Source organism: Malus sylvestris, chromosome 15, assembly GCF_916048215.2.
Source record: "Malus sylvestris chromosome 15, drMalSylv7.2, whole genome shotgun sequence".
Lineage (NCBI taxonomy): Eukaryota > Viridiplantae > Streptophyta > Magnoliopsida > Rosales > Rosaceae > Malus > Malus sylvestris.
In genome coordinates, this window is record NC_062274.1 from 16,250,762 (window position 1) to 16,270,650 (window position 19,889).

The 19,889-nt window shown below is 39.5% G+C and overlaps 1 protein-coding gene across 1 annotated transcript; it reads left to right on the top strand.

Annotated features, from left to right (window-relative positions):
- Positions 1–13,515: 13,515 nt before the first annotated feature.
- On the top strand, positions 13,516–18,869 carry LOC126605083 (beta-galactosidase). Its single transcript, XM_050272434.1, has 18 exons — positions 13,516–13,918; positions 14,171–14,266; positions 14,371–14,483; positions 14,602–14,668; positions 14,768–14,860; positions 15,104–15,247; positions 15,887–15,975; positions 16,100–16,205; positions 16,322–16,409; positions 16,615–16,733; positions 16,838–16,999; positions 17,088–17,263; positions 17,381–17,490; positions 17,583–17,692; positions 17,787–17,897; positions 17,999–18,109; positions 18,204–18,409; positions 18,490–18,869. Exons 1-18 carry the CDS (start codon positions 13,754–13,756, stop codon positions 18,617–18,619), a joined length of 2,196 nt encoding a protein of 731 aa, XP_050128391.1. The 5' UTR covers positions 13,516–13,753; the 3' UTR covers positions 18,620–18,869.
- Positions 18,870–19,889: the final 1,020 nt, after the last annotated feature.

Consider the following 19,889-nt stretch of genomic DNA (forward strand, 5'->3'; position numbering starts at 1 on the left):
CTCGACCGAGAAATATGTCATTAATCAAGACAAACAACTTTGGGTCATTGAACTGATGTCAAACTTATAACTCTTCACTATAGTCACAGCGACCGAATGACCAAATTCATACGACCAAATCAGTAGAAAATGATTTCACTTCGCGATAAAAGTACGTCATCTTGACACTTTGTGCCAAGCTTGCAACAAGTTCACAACTCAGAATTTGATACGACCTGCATTCTATCACCACAACTGAAAAGTGGAGCACTAACCATGCACGAATTAATCTGCTTCCACAACCATACATCCAGCGAGTCCTGCACGTTCTGTTGTTCCTAATTCCCAAGGCATCATCCTCTTTCAGTCTGTTGTTTGAAGCCTGCAGTTGTGCAGTCAATGGAACAATTAGGTTGCTCAAAATGGCAATGGATACGTCTGCTAGGCCGCAAAAAGAAACTCAACAATCAGTCTCAAACGCTGTTGAACATGAGGTATCAGCCAATTTTCCTTGTCTTCCGGCTGAGAATCCCCAAAAAACCAGTCAGAGTTATTGTCGAACCGGAAATGATTAGCAACTGGCACTTCTCGACGAATGCGATGCTGAAATTAGTCGAAGACACTGAGTAGATTAATAGAAACGACTGAAGGGCGTGGGAGCTTCTCGGCAGAAGTTACAAATAAATATATGTTGCAAATATTTTCCTTCTCAACAAAAGAATGCCATGATGTTTAAAGTCCGTAGATGGACTTATATCTCCATTGAATAACTTTCTCACCGAATAAGAGGGCTAGCCCACATGGAAGCCTACCACTTAAAATGGGTGGCTTTTCATTAATCTTATGAACCTACCATTATCTTTTGCATGCCATCTCTCTTTTGGCCTGTTTTGATGTGACGTTGTAGTCTATGCATATTGTTGATGCACAAAATCAGTGAAGACTTTGGTACAACAGAAAGTGTTAAGTTTGTGACCTTCGCTAGATTGCTCCAGTCACTAGTGTGGATAAGTATGCAAATGGATAGAGACAAGGAAGTAAACACAAGATGTACGTGGTTCACCCAGATTGGCTACGTCCACGGAGTAGAGGAGTTCTCATTAATTATGAAGGGTTTACACAAGTACATAGGTTCAAGCTCTCCTTTAGTGAGTACTAGTGAATGATTTAGTACAAATGATATTAGGAAATATTGTGAGGGAATGATCTCTATTTATAGAAGAAATTATCTAGTTTCATTCTGACATTGACACGTGTCGTGTTATGATTGGCTTCTGATGTTAACACGTGTTGCGCTATGATTGGCTTCTGATGTTAACACGTGTCGCGCTGTGATTGGCCTCTTGGTTGAAGGGAAACTCTTCTGGGTCCTTGATGGTATAACGTTGACCGATGCTTAGTAGTTTCAGGATTGGTCAAGTATGGTACAAACAATGCTCCCCTAAGTTCCCGAGTGAGAGAAACTCTTCGGTTGGGGACTTGCAAGATCCAAGCCATTGAATAATCATGAAACTTCTAAGTACCGAAGTGTGATATCATTTTCACTTGCCTTATCTGTCTCATATATAGATGTGGCATCTTCTCTGGAAGTAATTTTCCTCCATCCAGGGGTGGTATCTTTAACCGATGAAGATGCACAAGGTAATGTATCAATTTCACTTGAAGCTTACTTGTAGTTTCGGGCTTGGTCAAGTGCAATACAAACCCTATAGTAGGAGTCCACCAAGTCGCCGAGTTAGGAGATTTGCCGAAGGATGTAACAGACAAGGTAAGCAATCAAACTTCCAAGCAAACAACCTGGATCAGAGGTTCGACTTCGGCTTCCGGTTGATTGTTCTCATTCTCCTTGTGTCATAAACAGCAACAAGGATAGGGAAAAGCAGATGGAGAAGAGATGATATGAGATACTTTTGCTTTTGAAGAAGTAACTTTCTACAGGCTTATTCTTGAATTGGGTTGGAGGGTTTTCTGGTTTCCTCCAGAATATAAGGCCGACTCAAGAATTTGAGGGTCAAAACAAGTCCATCAAATCTAGAGTACGTTCGACCCTGATGATATATGATACTTTTGTTGTTGACAAAGTAGTGGATATATCGGCATGTGTTCTGTTATGCTTGTCTCCACATGCTTCCTTGTATCATTCTTACTTACCCTATTTGTTCCTCAGGTAGATGTGGTATATTCTCTGGAAGCATAAGATGTTGAAGATTAGTACTCAAGAGCAATGCCAGGTAAGTAATCAGGCAATGGGTTCCAGGCAGTCAGTTCCTGACTAGAAGCTTGATTCCAAGTGCTGACTTATTGCTCTCTTTCTCCTTGTCTTGCAGGTAAAAACAAGGCCAAAGGAAAAGACAGAGAAAAAGCATGATATGGGATACTCTTACTTTTAACCCTAATGATATAAGATACTCTTGCTCTAGTGTGGCTTATTTGCAGAGGTATTATCGGGGGAAAAGAATCTGAGTATTTCAAGAGACTCTGCTGAGAGTGCCCTCTCGGATGTGAAGAAAAGTTGAGCATTTTTTTTTATTTGCAGGTCTGCCTGGCTGTGGAGAATGAAGGTCGACATATATAGGAATTATCCCAATAGCGAGTGGTAACGCTGTTCCTTTACCCTTCTCGGTCATAGCAATGTAGTAGGAGCTGCAAGATTCATGTGTTTTAACTTTGTCAGAGCACTTTGAAAAAGTTATCTGTGGTATTTGGAAAGCTAATGTTGCGTGTGAAGATTACAAACAAGCTTTATCCAAGGAAATCTAGCTCTCGAAGTTCGGAGAGCGGTGCCTTTTCGGTTTTCGAATAAGTAATCCTGTCAGGGATTTGGCTTTCGAGATTCGAAGAACAGTGCCTCTTCGATTTTTGAGAAAGTAATTCTGTTGGGAGTCTAGCTCTTGAGATTCGAAGAGCGGTGCCTCTTCGATTTTTGAGCAAGTAATCCTGTTGGGAGTCTGGCTCTCGAGATTCGGAGAGATGTGCCTCTTCGATTTTTGAGCAAGTAATCGTGTTGGGAGTCTAGCTCTCGAGATTCGGAGGGCGGTGCCTCTTCGATTTTGAGCAAGCAATCTTGTTGGGAGTGTTTTCTCGAATGTGAGTAAAGGTTGGGCATTTTTGCCAATCTGCCTTGCCACGGAGCACAGAGGTTGACACACATAGGGACTTTCCAGTTATCAAACAGTGGTGCTGTTCCTTTACCTTTGTGGGTAATAATAGGGTAGCTGGACCTTCAAAATTTATGTGTCTAAACTTTGTCAGAGATCTTTGGCAAAGTTATCTGTGGTACTCGAGGAGCTGATGTTGCGTGTGGAAAGTGATGTCTCTTCGAAATTCGGATAGTGGTGCTGTTCCTTTACCCTTGTGGGTAATAGTAGGGTAACTGGACCTTCAAAATTTATGTGTTGAAACTTTGTCAGATATCTCTGGCAAAGTTATCTGTGGTACCCGAGAAGTTGATGTTGGGTGTGGAAAGTGGTGCATCTTCGAAATCCGGAGAGTGGTGCCTCTTCGATTTTTGAACCAACGGCCATGTTGCCCTTTCTTTTATAAGGGCACCAATTGTGTGCAAGAAGTACATTCAGAGAGTTATTGCTTGTAGGAATTTTCCCCTTATTTTTGTACTTCAGAGATTTATTGTACCTCATTCCTGCCTTCATTGCTTCGTATCGTTCAGCGTCATAAGATCTTCGCTTCTGTCTCACCGGCTTGGTTTTGGGGTCAATACTTAAGCAATGACATATGATATCAGGAGAGATGCCTGGCATGTCCTCGTATGACCAGGCGAAGACCTCAGTGTTCTCTTGCAAAAAAGAGATCAATGCCAACCGAATGAGTGGTGACAAGGTGGTGCCAATCTTCACTATGCGATCTGGATAATCTTTTGATATAGAAACCTTCTTCAACTCTTCAGCGGGTTGTGCTTGCTGGATGAAAGAGTCATATCGAGGATCATCGGGTTGACTGTTGCCACCGTGAAGATCCAAGTTGGCTTCGTCTGGGCTAGTCTTTATGACTTGGTCATGTATAGAAAGGTTTCCTTGGGCACATACATGTGTTGTTGCTTGACCGAAGTGTTGTAACATGACCGTGCACTAAGTTGATCTCCTCTAATGTAACCATTGCCATAGGGGGTTGGAAATTTCATCAACAACATATGTGTGGATACCATGGCCTTGAGATCATTGATGCCTGTGCGTCCAAAGATGACATTGTATGTCGTTGGGCAATCAACCACCAGGAAGTTAGTGGTAATGGTAGCTGTGTAAAAGCATGTACCAATGGTGAAAGGTAAGTGTATGCTCCATAAAGGTTGCATGATATCACCGGAGAAGCTTATCAGGGGAGAAATTGAGCGATCGAGCAAGTGTTCAGCTACATTAAGTGCCCTGAAAGCTTCAGCAAACATGATATTGACCGAAGCCCCTGTGTCTACCAGGATTCATCGTACTTCAAAGTTGGCTATGTGAGCCTCCACGATCAGTGGGTCGTTGTGAGGGTAAATGATACATTTTTCTTCCTTAGGGTGAAACATGTTGGATCTCAGTTAGGCTTTTGATACTTGTCTCCCCTGATATCTTCCACGTGAAACACTTGGTGGCTAGGCCTTAAAGCTCGTTCGCTGTTTTGCATGGCCCTATTAGAAGATTCAGATATGGGTGTGCCGCCGCTTATGGAATATATCACATTCACTTGGCGTTGGTTACAGTTATCCCTTGAAGGGTGAAGAAGGAATCGATCAATTTTTCCTTTACGCGCCAAAACTTCAATATGATCACGAAGGGTGATACACTTCTCGCCATCATGGCCGTTATGCTCGTGGTAGTAGCAAAATGTGCCCGTGTTCTTCGTGGGCTTGTAACCCGACTGCCTCGGTATTGGCTTCGGTATCAGGTGTGCTATGCTGGGATAAATGGCCACGCATATAGCGTTCAAAGGTGTGTAAGTCTCATACCTCGGGGTAGGGCCTATCCTGACACGTGTTTGGCCCACTGTGTTGACTGCCTGGGGGCGAGCATTATCATGGCGATACCCTTGGTTATCGCGACAGTGTCTGTTACTCATTTGACTAAAATAAGACTGGTGAGGATGGAAATCTTTCCTTTTGCCCTGAGGTTGATATGTCTGTTGACTTGGCGAAGTATTAAGTAAGGCAGGGGGAGGCACCGCTGCCATTTGGAAAGTCGAGGTCTTCTCATTTGGTTGGATCTGGCTTTCACTCCCTACTTGTTGATAAGGGGTGGTTGTGGGGGGTTTCCCTTGATATGTCATTGCCTCAGCGGAGGCATGGTTGTAAGTCTGTGCCATCACCTCAGAGTAAGTCTTCCAAGTATTGGCATTTATCATGTACTTGAAGAAACAATCACGTAGGCCTGCCGTGAAGGCTTTGAAGGCAGTCTTGTCGTCTGCCTCGGCACAACGGGAATACTCGTGGCTGAAACGGCCAGCATACATACATAATGACTCGTCTGGCTTATGGTGAATAGTGTACAAGTCATCCGCAGAGTGCAAGCGATCGGTCTGGAAAATGTGTTGAGAAACAAACAGTTTCCTCAACTTCTCAAATGAGTTTATTGTCTCAGGTGGAAGACGGCAATACCAATTTAGAGCTCTGCCAGAGAGGGTGGAGGGGAAGAGAAGACATCGCTCTTCGTCGGTGTGTATTCGGTATGCCATGGTGGACTCAAAGAGGTTAAGGTGTTCAATCGAGTCCTCCTTTCCAGTATAGAGTTGCAAGCCAAGCTTCTGCTTTGTCTTTGCTTGGAGTGGGGTGTCGAGGATCTTCCTTGTAAGAGGGCTAGGCCTAGGTTGGTTCCAATCAGGTATCTCAGCTTGTGGTTCGGCCTTCAACTTATTTACTTCCTTAAGGAGTTGTAGGTCAAGAGGGTCCTGAGTGGAGTCATGTACCACTGGAGCTTTCTTTCGTAAATCTCCATCTCCTATTTGAAGTAGGAAGGTTTAATCAAGAGCATGTGATTTTTTCCTGGACTCGCCGTACTGACTTCTAAGGTGTGTCTGTCGGAATATCTTTGAGTCCCCTATACCTTCATGTTTATCTAGGATTTGTTGCCCCTTCCCCAAATTGGTAGTCGGTATGGGACATGGGAAGGGACCGAGTATTTCAGAGACCCTTGGGTCATTAATATTCAAGCTTACATGGATGGGATTGTCTCGACGTTGCTTTAGGAAGTCTCGACAGTCACGAAAGGCGACTTTTGATCCTTCCACTCCTTCTGTAAGGAGGTGTCTTCCTCCATTCCTCCTGCTTCGGGTCGAAGCAGCTGGGTTGAGAGAAGTCTCATGTTGGTCGCCATTTTAATGAGTAGTTCGCTCCTCAACAGAAATACCCAGGTCGATGGCAAATGACCCTCCTTGTTGGGGGGCACCCAGTTAATGGTTGACTTTCACATGGGTGATGAGCTCGTGTGTTTTAGTATATCTAACCTCGTGGAGCATCTCGAAGACCTTCTCATACTGCTCTTGGAGGATCTCATTCTTCATTGTTATCTTGTTATTCTGAGCCTCCAACTTATCGACTTTAGCCTGAGGAGCAAACTTCTTTTGTTCCTTCTTTTGTTGCTTCGCACCAGGTACAAGATGGGTGTCATTCTGTGTGTTGTGGCTTCCTTCGCTCCCCATGTTGGAAAGGGATGCATGGTAAAAAAAGAGTGTACGAATGGTGGAAACCAGCTTAACAAAGCTGAAGATAGTGGGAATAAGTGTCGTTCCCACAGATGGTGCCAAATGTTGATACACAAAATCAGTAAAGACTTTGGTACAACAGAAAGTATTAAGTTTGTGACCTTCGCTAGATTGCTCCAGTCACTAGTGTGGATAAGTATGCAAATGGATAGAGACATGGAAGTAAACATAAGATGTACGTGGTTCATCCAGATTGGCTACATCCACGGAGTAGAAGATTTCTCATTAATTGTGAAGGGTTTACACAAGTACATAGGTTGAATCTCTCATTTAGTGAGTACTAGTAAATGATTTAGTACAAATGACATTAGGAAATATTGTGAGAGAATGATCTCTATTTATAGAAGAGAGTTTCTAGTTTCATTCTAACATTGACACGTGTCGTGTTATGATTAGCTTCTAATGTTGACACGTGTCCCGCTATGATTGGCTTCTGATGTCAACACGTGTCGCGCTGTGATTGGCCTTCTGGTTGGATGGAAACTCTTCTGGATCCTTGACGGTATAACGTTGACCGGTGCTCAGTAGTTTCAAGATTGGTCAAGTATGATACAAACACACATATATATATATATATATGCATATATCGTTGCAGGATGGCCAACATATATACGCTAACACAGTGCTGACAAACTTTATGCTCAATGTGGCTAGGCCAACTTCTTATTGTTTCCTGGCAATAAAATCACCTCTATTCTGCTAGCGTTGTGGTCTCTCCCTGTTGCCATCGTTCTCTATGTTGGAAATTTAAATAGTTTGAGTAGACATTTCATTGTCCCACATTGGCCATTCCCAAAAGATTTTATCACTTTATAAGGCTTTGTCCTTTATAGAAAGTGATTGGAGTAATAGGCCTGGAGACTAAAATTGGGCTTACCCTTGGGGCTGGGCTTTGGGGTGCATTAATTAATTGGTAATTAATATATAATTAATTATTTAATTAATTATTTTTCGGATTTAATTAATTATTTTTTAAAATTCGAATTTGAAGTCTGAGAGTTCTTTCTGAACAGAGAGCAAAGCACCCCTTGAAGAGAAGTCTCCCAACAGTCACACCCCATTCTCATACCTGTTGCAAACAGGCATCCATCTGATATATATACATCCATCTGCATGGCATTTAGTAGACAGAAAATAATCAACTTCATTTTCTACATTCCTAAACCTTCTTACTGAGAGAACCACACTAAATTCGCCAGAAGTTAAATTTTCCGGTGCTGGAATTTTAACTTGATCCTTGAATCCTGATGAAACAGACGTCCATAGAACTACAAGCACAGAGTAGGGACGAAATTTCTGTTTCAAGGACATTGCAGTACGCAAGCCTCGATCTTCAAGTTGTTTGTTTTTATAATTCGTATTCTAGTTTATATTCTGTTAATTCCTATTGCATTTATTATTTATTAGCATATATAAATTATCACAGATTGTTGACATACATTCAACACTCTATACAAGGCTCGGCAAAAACTTCTACGTCAAAAAAACCTTGTAATCACTTCGACCGTCGAAACTTAAAAAAAAAATGAGGCAGAGAAAAATCTATTTCTTGGTAGCTCGGCCTGCCATCAATTACTTCAGTCACCGAACAAATCATCGTTGAGCATTTATAAAGTCGAAGAACAAAAAACTTCGGCCATAAAAACACCTTTATCTCGCCTACCATTAAAAATCTGCTTTTAATACCGTACTAGGCCATAAACAAACCATTTTTGGATATGGCCATGCAGCATGCGCAAAGTCTGATCTATATTAGTTCATTCCCTTTTATTGGTCGAGACCAATAGAAGCCGAACCCCACGACCAAAATGGCACCTGGGCATTTATTAACTAATTGGCTACAAGGCCAAATAATGAGAAATATAAGGCCATGAAGCAGCCTTATTATGGTTATGGCCATAAAAAGACAAATGGAATCACAACAAGCACCACCATTTTACTGATAGCAAGCACGGTCTTCGCGGTGAAGAACAACTTTTTAAGCCAAGCACACCATCTTTTGGATGTCACATCATCATGTTGCCCCCCTTATTTTCTTATGTATCGACCTGTATGGCCAACTAATTAAGAAAATAATTTATTCATAGTTTTTTTTTTTAGCAAATGAAAATAAAATTGGCCAAACCATAATGAGGAGGAGGCCAACGATGTTTTATTCCAAGTTGAGATCTTTTTATATCAAAATTCTCAATTTGATTTCGCTTTAGGCCGAATAAAGAATTATTTCCAAAGTACTTTTGCCTTGGCGAAATATTTTTGATTCTTGCCAATTTCAGCTTCTAACTCGAACAACTTAGCCTAACGAGGTTTCTCCATATCGGCTTTATCGCCAATAACCATATTGACTGTCATGGTTTCAGCGTCTAGACCATATCTTGGCCCTATTCATCATTGGAACGCTCCTTTGATGAATAATCTTTTGAGTCGATTTTTGGCTTAAAAACTTGAACTTTTCTTCTAGGCCTACCATACTTTCAGTGTTGACCGAAACAACAGGTGGCCTAGGTTTTTCTTTGACTGTTTTGACAATTTTCTTAGGCCGAATTTTGATTGTGCCCGGAGTGAAAAATTGCTCACATGCCTCTGAACTTAACCATTTTTCAAATGGAATTGATCTGTAGTCAGAAATGTAAGGAAATCGTTCTTCATATAGTTAGTCATTAAATCAAGCCTTGTCTTTGTATACCCATTGCTCTTGTAGGGTAACATGAGCTTTTATTCTCAACATATAGGCAAATGATTTTTGCCTGGCTCTCACGCCACGAAGAATTTTTACCGCTTCCCATAATCTTTTATCCTCCTCAAGGCGTTTTCTATCCTTCTCAAGACGTTTTGTACCCTCTTCATTGTTTCTTTTCAATTGCGCAAGAAGCTCGTGCAATCGGCTAAATGAAGCCGGATTGGAATCTTGATATATCATATGAACTTCATAGTTTTAACATTGAGTCCCACTGGGCGTGCCAAAATGTTGACCCTAAAAACTACCAAGCCTACGTGACACACAAGCCGAGTAATTAATAAGCTAACTACGTCATTCGGTTGTGTGCGGGGCGTGCCAACTAGATGGCCAAGCTCGGCCGATGAGTAAAATTTGTTGATGTTGCATTGGGCATGTTGTTGACTTCTGAATCTCGCGACTGCGGCCAAGGAAAGAACACACGTCGGCCTTCGGGTTCTAGAGCCTGAAGACAAGCTTGCTAGTTCTGTGAAGTTCAATATCAAATTCGGCTCTTAGGGTGCCAAATGTAGTAACCTAATAACGCCTCACTTCGCCGAGAAGGCTGATGAGATGACCTCTACCAATAAGAATCTGAAAATCCTTCTCGAACGAGACTTGGATAGATAACCAGTTAGCCTCGTCGCAATGCTGTTTATCCAAACTGAATGTGCTCTACGGCTGGCTGATTTTACGATAACAATGATGTTTATCCAAACTGAAGATGTCACTGATTGCTTTCACAGTGCTGTGTATCCAAACTAAAGATGTGTTGGCGGAAAAAGAAAATAAAAATCTTAAGGTTGTTGAGAGGTTTCACTTAGAGCCAGAGTTTGTGCAGAGCAGTTTGTGTTTTGAATTGGATATGGTCTTCACGTTGCACAACTTCATGTATTTATAGCACTATTTGCTTGTGTTTCTCGCGGAACATCTGTAGTTATCCACAACTTGAATCTTCTGAAGATAAGCAGTTTATACAAATAAAACTCTTGATAGCTATCCCATTCGTTAATTGACCGCTTAACAATGACCCATCCTCATTGACCATTGGCTATTGGATTTGATGGAATCAGACCAATTGCATGCACATGAAACTCTTTCTATAGCATCCTGAGGAACCATGCAATGTTAGTGCCCATATTTGCGTCCAAGTGCATGCATCGCCAAAGTTTAAACACTTTAGCCCATGCCATGCTCATCCCTGAAGAATATGCTAATTATTAGCATATATTTCTGTGCTAATAATTATCCTAATCTAGAATATGCCACTCCATTATTTTTTTGTGATCATCATGTACCGCTATTATCCAAAATAACCTATATGCATGGTTGACCGACTCCAAACACACGTGGGGGACATTCCCTGTTGATTTCATCTTGGCATCCCATGCATACATGAAGACCATGCATCTTGACAATTCTAATCAAACCCATCATGCTGCTCCAATCTGATAACAAGAATCCCAAGTCCATTTGAACTATACTACTTGCTTGGAGATATAATTTGCATCTTATTATCCTGTATAAGATAATATCAAGATAATTTGTTATTAAAAGATCATGAAATATCCTTTAATAATAATAAAATTATCTTCACTTTTTCATCTGATAGTGTGGAGCTGTGCTCACTCAACGACCGTGATTGCACAGGCTGATGGTGTAAAGTTGGATCCAAACACCATTCTAAATAGGTATCGTGCCAAAAAGAACCAACTGATTGCAATTTTTGTTATAATCCTGAGATAGAGAGATGGTAGTTTGGAGAAAAGTTTCATGATATTGTTGTAACAATTCAAAATCCCTCATGCATTCGTAGACAACTGATATAGCAAAGATCATTTTAAGAATAACATCCCGATTTTGAAACCTAGGGTTTTTTTACCACATAAATGAAATCAGGGCAATTTCTTTCTACATGATCTTGCTTCAAATGTCAATGTAAGAAACTAATGAAAGATTTTTCAGTATATCCGAAATATGAATACATTTGTCATTTGTTATTATACAAGTATAGGGACACTTGAAAAAAAAACTTTCCTCTACTTGTATAATAACATATAACGTACCGTCCCATGTTCTGGGCACATCAAAAAGTCTCTCAAAACCAAGGGGAGCTAAATCATTGCAACAAATTAATACTAAAATTTGGTAATTTCATGATTATTGTAAGTAATAAAAACATTCAAATATTTCTTGATGTATAAAACAATTTTCATGTATATATTCAAATTAGACCAACAAACTTTAATGAGTTTGTCTGAAATTGCTCATAAGAAGATATGAGGAATACCGAATACGTACTTCTATAAACGTAACCAGCAATTTAGTAACCCTCAAACTTAACCACCTGGCATAACAAGTTTGAAGGTGGAATAAAAATGAAAAAAAGTCCAAGCAATATTATTTTCCAAAGGCGCTTCACGATTGGAAGCTTCAATGTCCAGGTGGACACTGGAAATTATTTTTTGGAGTTAAAGTAATAAACTACATCACGGCTTGCAAGCAATAGATGGATCATAGATGTGGCAACTTGACCTTGATACTTTCAACAAAATATGACAAAAAAGTAAAGCAACTTAATTGAATTCTTCAAAGAATGAATATAGTATTGAAGGAGGCACTATCCAAGTTAAAGGTTATTCTTCTATTTTCTTTGAAGCTTTTACTATTCTCCTGTGAATTTTGTACACTTATCAATTTAGACTTTTCCGGTAAACAGAAAATCAAACTTAAACTCAAGTGAACTAACACAACCTATTTGTCATATTTGCTTGCACTTTTGGTTCTTCAGAAATTTTCGCATCGTATCTATTGTATACAACCTTGTGTATGTTTCTTTCATCATCTAACGAGCGCTAAAGACACAATTGTCGTGGGATGACTCAGTAGTTGAGGATGAATTCTAGGTCCGTATTCAACATGGCACGTCCTGAGTTTGATTCCTAGCGCTGGTGAATAATGGCAAAGGAGACTGAATTGACTATGTGAGTCTTTTCGGTCCCTGAAAAGGTGAATTGCCATAGCAAAGCCACCAACTCTCTTTTATTAAAAAAAGAGAAAAAAAAAAACCGAGCTTTAAAAACACATAATAATATACATGTGATTATATAACAGATTTTCTACTCTTTTTGAAAAATAATGATTAGCATGAAGCATATACGTAAAAGAAAAGATATTGTCATTTAATCTCTAATGATAATGATTAAATGAAAATAATAAAAGAAAATCAGAAAATTTAAGAAAAATGAAGGGGAAAATGATTACCTTCTCCTATAAGTTATAACAAAAATATATAATTTTGTATTTTGAAATTTCTAATATATACATGAAAAGGAGATCCTTATCTAAAAAAAATCTAAATCATGGTTGGGGGTCAATTTTTCAATTGAGTAAACAACTAATTAAGTTGATTTTCATATTATCATATATTGGATAATCCTAAAGGAAAACAATTTTTGATAGATCCGTTTGCCGGCATGGATATTGGATAATCCCATGCTAAGCTTTTCTTGTATGATTGAAGAAAAAAAAACACTTCTCAATGTTGATATGTCCCTCCTTTCCTTCTTTTTATCTTCAAATGTCTTGATAAAATTGACACATCATTGTACATGTTTAGTAACATCTATCAAATAAAAACTTTATATTTCAAATCACTTTTCCTTAATTTTAGCAAAATAGAAAACGAAAACTAAGTGTCAAGGAAATCGCCATTATTGAAAGGATAAGCTCAAACAATTTCGTAAATTTTCAATAAGGCTTTGTAATTGTTAAAATCGAATCAAACTGTTTAAATTGTTTTGATTTAGCGTGAAAATGCTAACTTAATTTAGCCGATTTGACCGTTTGAACGGTTTTTTGTACACCCTTGTAAAACTTTCAACAAATATCCAAATCCTCGAACGTTCTTCCTCTTCAGGAAATCCTATTTCTTAGAGGCTGGTGACGTAATATATATATACGGATTACCATACGGATGAAATGCAACCGATGCAACCAATCCAATATTTTCCACGTATACCAGTAGTTTCAAAATTTTGAGAGAGCTTGTTCAAGGCAGTGGAAAGTGGGCCCCTCTTTCCCTTTGCACATTTGCAATATTCAAAAGCTTATATAAAGCAGTTGCGGGAGGTACCCGTTCTCTGCACAACGAAACCAAAAACCCTCTCACCCATCGATACCATTACCCTTCTCAACTCTGCCACTCTCTCTCTGTCCCTTTCCAAAATATCAAAAGCACCAAACAAAAGAAACCAAATTCAAATCCCAAAACACAATATATATTTTAAGTTTTTGGTACAAACAAAGCAAGTATATTTATATATAAAGGCCATTGCTTTTGAGCGTTTCAGAAGCAAGGGAAAAATGGGTGTTGGAATTCAAACAATGTGGAGCATTCTGCTATTGTTTTCCTGCATTTTTTCTGCAGCTTCAGCTTCTGTGAGTTATGACCACAAGGCTATAATAATTAATGGGCAGAAAAGGATTTTAATTTCTGGCTCCATTCACTATCCCAGAAGCACTCCCGAGGTACGCTTTCTTATTTGTTTCATATTACTGCCGGGTTTTTTTGGCATTGTTTTTGGTGCAATTTCAATCATTTTTTACTTATGCGTTTTTTTTCAGCTCCATTTTTTTTTTATATTATGGGGTATTTTTTTAAGCATTTTAAACTTGTGGGATATTGTGATCTTGCATTTAAAAGTTTTCTTATTATTTTTCAGCTCAATTTTTTTTTTTTTTTTATATTTTGCGTTTAATTTCTGGTGTGTGTGGTTACAGATGTGGCCGGATTTAATTCAGAAGGCCAAAGATGGAGGCTTGGATGTTATACAGACCTATGTGTTTTGGAATGGCCATGAACCTTCTCCGGGAAATGTAATGCAATTAGCAATTCGCATTTAAAATTTACGTTTCTTCGTCCTCTCTAATGCAAAATATTTATGCTAATTAATTGGTTTTTTATTTTTTTAAATTTGCAGTATTATTTCGAGGACAGATATGATTTGGTCAAGTTTATCAAGCTGGTGCAACAAGCAGGCCTATTTGTTAATCTCCGGATTGGCCCTTATGTTTGCGCTGAATGGAACTTCGGGTAATTATTTTTGTTAAAATCAAACTTAATTTTTTTAGAATATTTTGTGATTTATTTTATTCTTATGCAAATATGGTTATGTTCATTACTCTGTTTTTTTGCTCTGTTTCTGAAACAGGGGATTCCCAGTTTGGCTGAAATATGTCCCTGGAATCGCTTTTCGAACGGACAATGAGCCTTTCAAGGTTGGATATCTTAAATCTTCCGTTTTGTTTAATCCAGTTTAAATTTTTTCAACAAATAATTTTGAAGCTAAATTTAATTTCTAATTATCTGTTATGAAGGCGGCAATGCAAAAATTTACAGAGAAGATTGTCAGCATGATGAAGGCAGAGAAGCTGTTTCAAACTCAAGGAGGTCCTATAATTCTCTCTCAGGTTAGAAAACCGGTCGAGTTTTAAGACATTTTTAGAAGCGCTTTTTGTGAAACGCTTTTAGTCATTTTCAAATCAATCTCCAACATGCCGTCGGTCTTTTTTATGTTTCTAGAAGTGGGATTGAATTTACTTCCAAGAAATTGAGCAATGTTTGCTTCCTTTTGTTTTATCTGCTGAGTAAAATTTGGCCAGTCAATGCTTATTAATATTAATTAATCTTATTTTTCAAATTTGATTTGACAGATAGAAAATGAATTTGGACCTGTGGAATGGGAAATTGGTGCACCTGGAAAAGCTTACACCAAATGGGCAGCTCAGATGGCTGTAGGCCTAGACACTGGAGTTCCATGGATTATGTGCAAGCAAGAGGATGCCCCCGATCCCGTTGTAAGTTTGTCTGCGCATTTTTTTCGATGCTTTTGCAGTATTTAATCTAATAAGAGGGAAATTTGAACTCGGGTGCACAGAGAGACGCCTTCTGCCTACTATGTGTCGTCATTTTTTAACAAGAATTGCGTAAATGTCCTTCATTTATTGTGACCCTCCTTTCTTGGTGGGGTTTTTAAACTGTTTGCCGTCAACCTAACCAAGTCGGTGACCTTTTGCTGTAGATTTGTGTTTCATATGGTCACGGCAAAGCTTGTCCCCATCTTATTTGATATTCTAAATTACTTTAATCTATGGGGGATTGAACTCCAATGCACAGGTTACGCACATCGCCCTGTCCAACTGACCTAACCATGTTTACATCTCGATGAATTGGTTTAAAATTTTTACAAGGATGAATCTTCAGTTTTGAAGACTTTTCTGATAAAGACTTAAGTCAATTTTTCGGGTTGGTTTGGTCAGTAACTGAATTTGTGCTGTCTAATAAATTCTGCTATTAACTACAACAAACAAAGAGCTTCATAATTGTACTCCCCAGAAGTGTAGGTCCTCTCTCCTTTGGGATCGAGGGTGGATGCTATGCTTGCGTCTTGGGACCTTTACTGAAAAGCTAATTTCGCGTAATTTGTTATGTGACAGATTGACACTTGCAATGGTTTCTACTGTGAGAATTTCAAGCCAAATAAGGACTATAAGCCCAAAATGTGGACAGAAGTCTGGACTGGTTGGTAAGTCACACAAGTTGCCTGTACAGTTCCAAAGTTTATTTCCATAGGCCCGTCGTATCAGTACTTTCTTGTACTGTCCCTCAAGCCTTTTGATGAGGCTGCCTCTTTTGTATGATTTTTTCAGGTATACAGAATTCGGTGGGGCAGTTCCCACTAGACCTGCAGAAGATGTGGCATTTTCAGTTGCTAGGTTCATACAAAGCGGCGGTTCGTTTTTGAACTATTACATGGTTAGTTGTTGCCTTGTTGGTGTCATATTTCCGAGTTTATTGTATCCGACTGATGATTAAGCACCGAGAGTGTATTTTCTAATTTTTGTTGTGTTTTCTCCCGTTTTCTGTTCCAGTACCACGGAGGAACGAATTTTGGCCGAACAGCCGGAGGTCCCTTCATGGCCACTAGCTATGACTACGACGCCCCCTTAGACGAATATGGTATGCAAATACAATTAGCATTGTGTAGCAGGTTGTTACAAAGTTTGGATCATAAAGTCATAATCCGTAGCCTTGATGATATGTTGGTTACACCTTACATTGTCTTAGTCTATAAGTTTCTGAAGCATCGAACTAAGGAAATGCTTAATGTATGCAAAACCGTATCATTGCACGTTGATGTAACGCGTTGCCTGTGCTATATCAGGACTACCCCGGGAACCAAAGTGGGGACATTTGAGAGATCTGCACAAAGCCATTAAATCATGTGAGTCTGCTTTAGTGTCCGTTGATCCTTCAGTGACTAAACTCGGAAGTAATCAAGAGGTAAAGTCTTTCAGCTAGCTCAGGAGGTTTGAAATTTGCTAAACCTTGTTCTTCTTTGAAATTTGCTATGATTCTCGTTGTACTGATTAATATTATCCTTGCAGGCTCATGTATTCAAATCAGAGTCGGATTGCGCTGCATTCCTCGCAAATTATGACGCAAAATACTCTGTTAAAGTGAGCTTTGGAGGCGGGCAGTATGACCTGCCGCCATGGTCCATCAGCATTCTTCCGGACTGCAAAACCGAAGTTTACAACACTGCAAAGGTGAGCAGTTGGATATGTTAGTCGACAACAATCAAGTTTTATTTCTTAATTTCAGTAAGATTCACTTAGACTTGTTATCTCCGCACAGGTTGGTTCGCAAAGCTCGCAAGTTCAGATGACACCAGTACATAGTGGATTTCCTTGGCAGTCATTCATCGAAGAAACCACCTCTTCTGATGAGACCGATACAACTACATTGGACGGGTTGTATGAGCAAATAAATATCACTAGGGATACTACCGACTACTTGTGGTACATGACAGAGTAAGTATATTAAACACATCATAGTTTAAGAATTGTCTTTTTCTTAAATGTTACAGGGAAGTTGTTGCACTGTTTTTCATTTCTTTCTAACTTGGTAGTTCAAATTTTGGTTACCAGTATCACAATAGGTTCTGATGAAGCGTTTCTAAAGAACGGAAAGTCCCCACTTCTTACGATCTTTTCAGCAGGTCATGCCTTGAATGTTTTCATCAATGGTCAGCTATCAGGTAGATAAAAATGGATGAAATTGTATGTAACTCCGTCTAGTTCTTCCGCTGAATGAACTTAATTTTAGCAAAACTGTCTACCTTTATTGCAGGAACCGTGTATGGGTCATTGGAGAATCCTAAATTATCATTCAGTCAAAACGTGAACCTGAGATCTGGCATCAACAAGCTTGCATTGCTTAGCATTTCCGTTGGTCTGCCGGTTAGTTCTTGCATTCCCTAATGAGATATTGGTTTTCTAAACATCTGAGATGGCATCTAAAATTTTTGCTTCCTTTGTGTTCTAATAAAATCAGAATGTTGGTACTCACTTTGAGACATGGAACGCGGGAGTTCTAGGCCCGATCACGTTGAAGGGTCTGAATTCAGGAACATGGGACATGTCAGGGTGGAAATGGACGTACAAGGTTTGTTGCATTTCAACGTTTATGCTCTTTTCCTTCCCCTTCCAAGATGTCGAAAAATTTGGCAAAAGAACTAGAGAATAACTTGTTTGCTTTATGAGCAGACTGGTCTGAAAGGTGAAGCTTTAGGCCTCCATACTGTTACTGGGAGTTCTTCTGTTGAATGGGTAGAAGGACCATCGATGGCTGAAAAACAACCCCTTACATGGTACAAGGTTCGTATACTTCCAATACGCGTATATTTTATGCCCGTCTTTCTTATGGAGTCCATGAAAAACCAGATATTAATCGAAGCTGTGATATCTTCAGGCTACTTTTAATGCACCACCAGGTGATGCTCCATTATCTTTAGATATGGGAAGCATGGGAAAAGGTCAGATATGGATAAATGGACAGAGCGTGGGACGCCACTGGCCCGGGTACATTGCACGCGGCAGCTGTGGCGATTGTTCTTATGCCGGAACTTATGATGATAAGAAATGCAGAACTCATTGTGGCGAGCCCTCTCAGAGATGGTGAGAAAAGTCCATCTTACTCACCGTGATACCTTTGTTTTGTCAAGTACAAAATTCATGGTAGAGCTATTATTTTTCAGGTACCACATTCCTCGATCATGGTTGACCCCGACTGGGAATCTTTTGGTGGTGTTCGAAGAATGGGGTGGTGATCCGTCAAGGATTTCGTTGGTTGAAAGAGGTACAGCCCTCGACGCGAAGAAGCTCTAGGTTGAGGCTGTCTGCAGATCCAGCAGATACGTAGATTACTAAATACGTGAAGTGGTTGTGTACATAGACAATCTATTAATTGTTGGAAAAAAATAGCTCCACATGATATACGAAGGATTACATACAAAGTTTGTAGTCAGTAGATTTGCGGAAGCATTTTCCATTGTAAGTTTGTAACAACTTATGGAAAAGATTTCCTTTTCCTTTACAAGAATAAATGGAAAACTAATAGACTACTTTTATCCTTGTCTTTCTAAATGTTTGATTTCGAAATATTTCCAGTACAACAGAGAAACATATATGTTTTCTCAGATCCCTTCTCCAATATCTGTTTGACATCATCGCGAGCACCCGGAAAGGACCTCAAACTTACGACCCAAGATGAACTCTAGAATGAGGCAAGGCGGCTGCACTGGGGCTCTGTACCGAAGAAGTGCTGTTTTGCGTAGTCTTTTCCCCATCCATGAAACAGAACATATTCCTCTAACTCAAGAAAGGAATGACATTGTCTATACCTTTACCGAGTTCTCCAATCTACGGCGGAGGTCCATTACCGTCCAGTTTCCATCGTCAATCTTGAGTTGGATTTGCCTCTTGATGCATTTTATCAAGTATTTGCTGACCTGCATTTTCAACCGGCAGATAAAGTATCCGTTAAACTGAAGACTAGATGGGCACCTGCTGTAGCCTCCTTTCATTACATTCATCACTCCAAATTGAAGAGTTTAAGCTTTATCCTATTGGGCCTGGGCCTGGGCCTTGAGCCCATATAACAATGCCCTAGAGAGTTGTTCGGGCCCACTGTAAATTTGTTTACTATTTAAAAAAACACCTCATGTAATTGGATTTTTTTTTTTAATGACAAAACGAGAGTAATGAAAGTTTAGGCGAACAAAGGTACACATCGAGTGAGGTCATTAGCTATAATTTGCCTTCTCTCCTCTCAGATAAAATAAAAAGAAGCAATCTAGCCCCTATATAAAGCACTATTATATCGAGGCTAGGTTGCTCCTTTTACTTAGCCCCTCGAAAAGAATAGAAGGAAAATTTGAAAGGCCTGCCCCAACCAGTCTGACACACCTCGATCCTAGAATCAAGGCGTATTGACTGTCACGTGGGCATGATGTAACCAAAAGTGCGACGCGGAAACAATAGATAAGAGCAATACGAAGAATTAAAAACCAAATACTAGCAATAATATCCATCTAGCATGCTAGAGTAAGTTTAAGTGTGAAACACACATATTCAGAGCATAAGTACTACATGCAGT